Source organism: Cyprinodon variegatus, unplaced genomic scaffold (genome assembly GCF_000732505.1).
Source record: "Cyprinodon variegatus isolate N-32 unplaced genomic scaffold, C_variegatus-1.0 Scaffold206, whole genome shotgun sequence".
NCBI classification, from domain to species: domain Eukaryota; kingdom Metazoa; phylum Chordata; class Actinopteri; order Cyprinodontiformes; family Cyprinodontidae; genus Cyprinodon; species Cyprinodon variegatus.
The window spans coordinates 1,039,949-1,043,421 of NW_015150659.1; the positions used below are offsets into that span (position 1 = coordinate 1,039,949).

The 3,473-nt window shown below is 35.5% G+C and overlaps 1 protein-coding gene across 1 annotated transcript; it reads right to left on the reverse strand.

Annotated features, from left to right (window-relative positions):
• Positions 1 to 308: 308 nt before the first annotated feature.
• Positions 309 to 3,263, reverse strand: LOC107088085. Its single transcript, XM_015380024.1, has 4 exons — positions 3,121 to 3,263; positions 2,941 to 3,022; positions 1,871 to 2,197; positions 309 to 1,697 (listed from the first exon to the last, which is right to left on the reverse strand). The coding sequence occupies exons 1-4, from the start codon at positions 3,121 to 3,123 to the stop codon at positions 1,357 to 1,359; spliced, it is 753 nt and encodes a 250-aa protein (XP_015235510.1). The 5' UTR covers positions 3,124 to 3,263; the 3' UTR covers positions 309 to 1,356.
• Positions 3,264 to 3,473: the final 210 nt, after the last annotated feature.

Sequence of the window (3,473 nt, forward strand, 5' to 3'; positions counted from 1 at the left end):
AATGCTGTTTTAGACCTGTTTTTGACACAGGGAGCTTTCATCTCCTCTACCAGCTAAAGGATGGCCACAGTTTTCCTTCAAGACTATATCAAGGGACTATTTCCAGTAGTTGACCGTACTGAAGAGTACTTTCTTCAGACCCATAACTTGTCCAGATGTTCAAGCTGGAATCAACACTGTCATCAGGACTGTACAGATCTTTAACCTTCTACAAAAAAAATTACTTTTTCCTACAGTAAACATACCTGTACAAAAAGCCTGCAACAACATAACTGAGACAAACAATTTTATTTAAAATCCTTTTAAAAAAGTTTTTATTGGAGTGACACCTTGCACAAAATCCAAAGATACACCCCAAATAACTATACACAATATGCTGAAGAAGATTCTCAGTCATCCAGGTCATAGTCATTCCGTAAAAGTAAAAAAAAAAAACAACAAAAAAAACACTGGACTTGGTTTCCAAGGTTTGAAACTATACACAATATCCACAACACCTTTCCAAAGGGTAATCACAAAGTTATAAAATCAATTAAATAATTTTAGTTAGCAATTTTGTTGTTTTTTTTTTCTTCCATCCCCACACTAAACACAATTTGACAACAGGCAAAGATAACTAGTTATTTAGAGATGACCAGTTTAAGAGAAGTGTTAATTCTATAGGGTCAAACAATAGTCAAAAAGTCCTAATGAAAGCTGAAAAAATTAATAAATGACAAATCTCAGTAAATACCTAATTTAACAAGGGAGGAAACTTTGAATACAGTGGGAATTTTTATTTAAGATTTAAAATTAGCCTATAGAAACAGCTTTTTTAATTTAGTCTGGTTATCTCTTATCTCGATCTAATTTTATCATGCTAGATGTTGTAAAATCTTTAATTGGACCGTTTAACAAAAGGGTAGGAATCTGTAAGGGAGGAAGTACTTTTTCACAGCATTTGGCTGTGATTGTTTTGTACATGGTAGGCATTGATAAAAAAAGCTACACCAAGAATAGGAAGACATCTAAAATGTGATGATTCAGTTAAGTCAAAGTGTTCTGCATTCTTTTTAATTTACTGAACATTGGGGCATTGCTGCCATCAAGTGGAGAGTCATGTTATATAGTTTTAGCAAAGTGCTAATACTATTTCAGCCAATCATTAACATAACCTTCTCTTTCTTTAGTTTTTTATTATGAGCAATCTATTCCCCATATATATATTCCCCTTAATTTTTAACACCACCAAAGAAAACATACTATAACAAAACAAAAAATAGACCCCAAAACATAAATCACTAACAATTAATAACTGCATATCTCAAACTCTGGCTCATTTTCATCTCAGTTGAATTCCAGTTACAACATTTCCTCTCACATGATAAAGATCCTCAACAAGATCACCGCCATAATGCAGATTGGCGGAAGGTGACCTTTGTTGCTCGATGACGCAACCAGTTGGCTGGAGACGTACGTGTTCATAGAAGGAATCCACAGCGAGCAGTTGTAAGGTTGGCTGTAGTTCCCTTTTTCCATTGGAAGTTCACTTTGGATTTTGTAAAACCCATTATCTTCCTGCTTTGTTTCCATTTTGGAGCCTTCTGTTAGGTTTGAGTCTCCCTGGTACCAGTGGACTACACCACTGGGATAAAATTGGTCAAAGGAGCATGTGGCAGTGTTGTTATCAATGGACAGAGTAGAATTTCCATGACATTCTGTTTAAAAACAACAAAAAAAAAAAAATCAGAAAAATAAGTGACATAATTATAAGTTATTGAAAGTATGGCTCCAGGGTTTACTTTGCCTCTTGCTTAGAGGCCCACTGCAACCCTGACGGAATAAGCAGGAGAAGATGGATGGCTGGTAAGTATGGCTTAAACTGACTCACCTTTAACTTTAATGTGGCTCTGATCAGAGTATGCTCCTTGCGTTGTGCGTATTTTACAGAGGTAAACTCCCTCATTCTTAGGGACTATGTTGAAGATGGTCAGAGTGAGATTCTGACCAGATGTCGTTTTTGTGTTTTCACACTGGATGCTGCTGTTGGAGTAATTCTGGTTGATTTTACACAGCGCTGTAGTTTCGAATTCCCATTGAAAGGTTTTAATTATTGCATCTCTTATCATTGATTGGGTGACATGGCAAATCAAGGTATGGGTATCCCCACAGTTTGCAGAAATCTCCGGTGTGTTAATCAGCTTTTCACACCAAGTTACTGATAAAAAGATCAAGAAAAAAATCAAGGTTACAAGGCATTAATAAAAAAGGTGTTAATGCCTAGTTTAACATTTAAGCAAGACAGTACAAATGTGTTTTAAGGGCTTCTGGAAATAGATAGATATAAATTCTACAAAATGGTCTTTGGTTGAAAAGCACAAAATCTTATCCTTTTCTATTCTTTATCAGGTTTACCTTTGGACCGTTTATTTTCCCAGTTCTGTGGACATGTGCACAAGCGAAGACAGCTTCAACATTTTTTTACATTTTAAGAAATGCAGTATCCCTAACCCTGGCAAAAGCTGTTTTTCTCTAACCAGGTGTAATTCACAGCACTAACCTGCAGCTTATTCAGTTAAACACTTAAACTTTCTTACTCACCTTAAAGAAAAGCCCAACTCACAAATCTAAAGGCACATCTGCCCTAAAACAAAGCTAAAAGCTGCAGACATAAAGAGGGTTGGTTGATGTTTGAGTGGGTGTGCAAATAGGTTTGACATTACCCACATAAACGGACTCAAATTATGTAAATACTTGACATGAATATACTGCAGATCTGATCTTGTAATCTTGGATTTTGTGCTTTTTAAATGAACTATCATGACAATTGATCTCGAAAAAGAATCTGGGTTTAGGTCATATTTGTGTCTAGACCCCTATATGTTTTCAATATTTTATTTTTAGACATTAGGATCAAACTATCAGTGTTTTTTTCAGTCACATTTAAAAACAAATACTCACCAGAAATGCTGATAGCTAATGTGACCCAGAAAACCCAGGCACAACTTAGGCAAAGCCATGGGTGGTTGTAGGATCTGGTTGCCTTGATTGATTGTTAAATTCAACATTTGTAACGTTAGAATACACATACAATAAAAAATGTTACTGGAGATGAGGCAGAACAAGGATTTTTGTACCTACCATAGTGATCTCCAAGAGTCAGTTTTGTTTTTTCTGTTTAAATAGGTCTTATTCCATGTAGAGGATCTTAAAAGCTGTAAAACTGATGAAGATCCTGCATCAACTGCTTTGTGTCTTTGAAATAAAGCTCCAGTCTGAGGAGTGTACTATCAGGTTTCAGATTGAACGTGAGCAGACCTGCCCTGGAATGGATGAATGCAGACATGATAGTGAATGTTTCTTTCCTTCTTCACCGCTTGAAAGAAGTATTTCTCCTGCTAAGACATGAACATCTTTTAACTTGTAAAAACTATTGTTTTTCCCATTAAGTTACAATTAATCACTGACATACTTTATGTATTTCTACCAGTCAA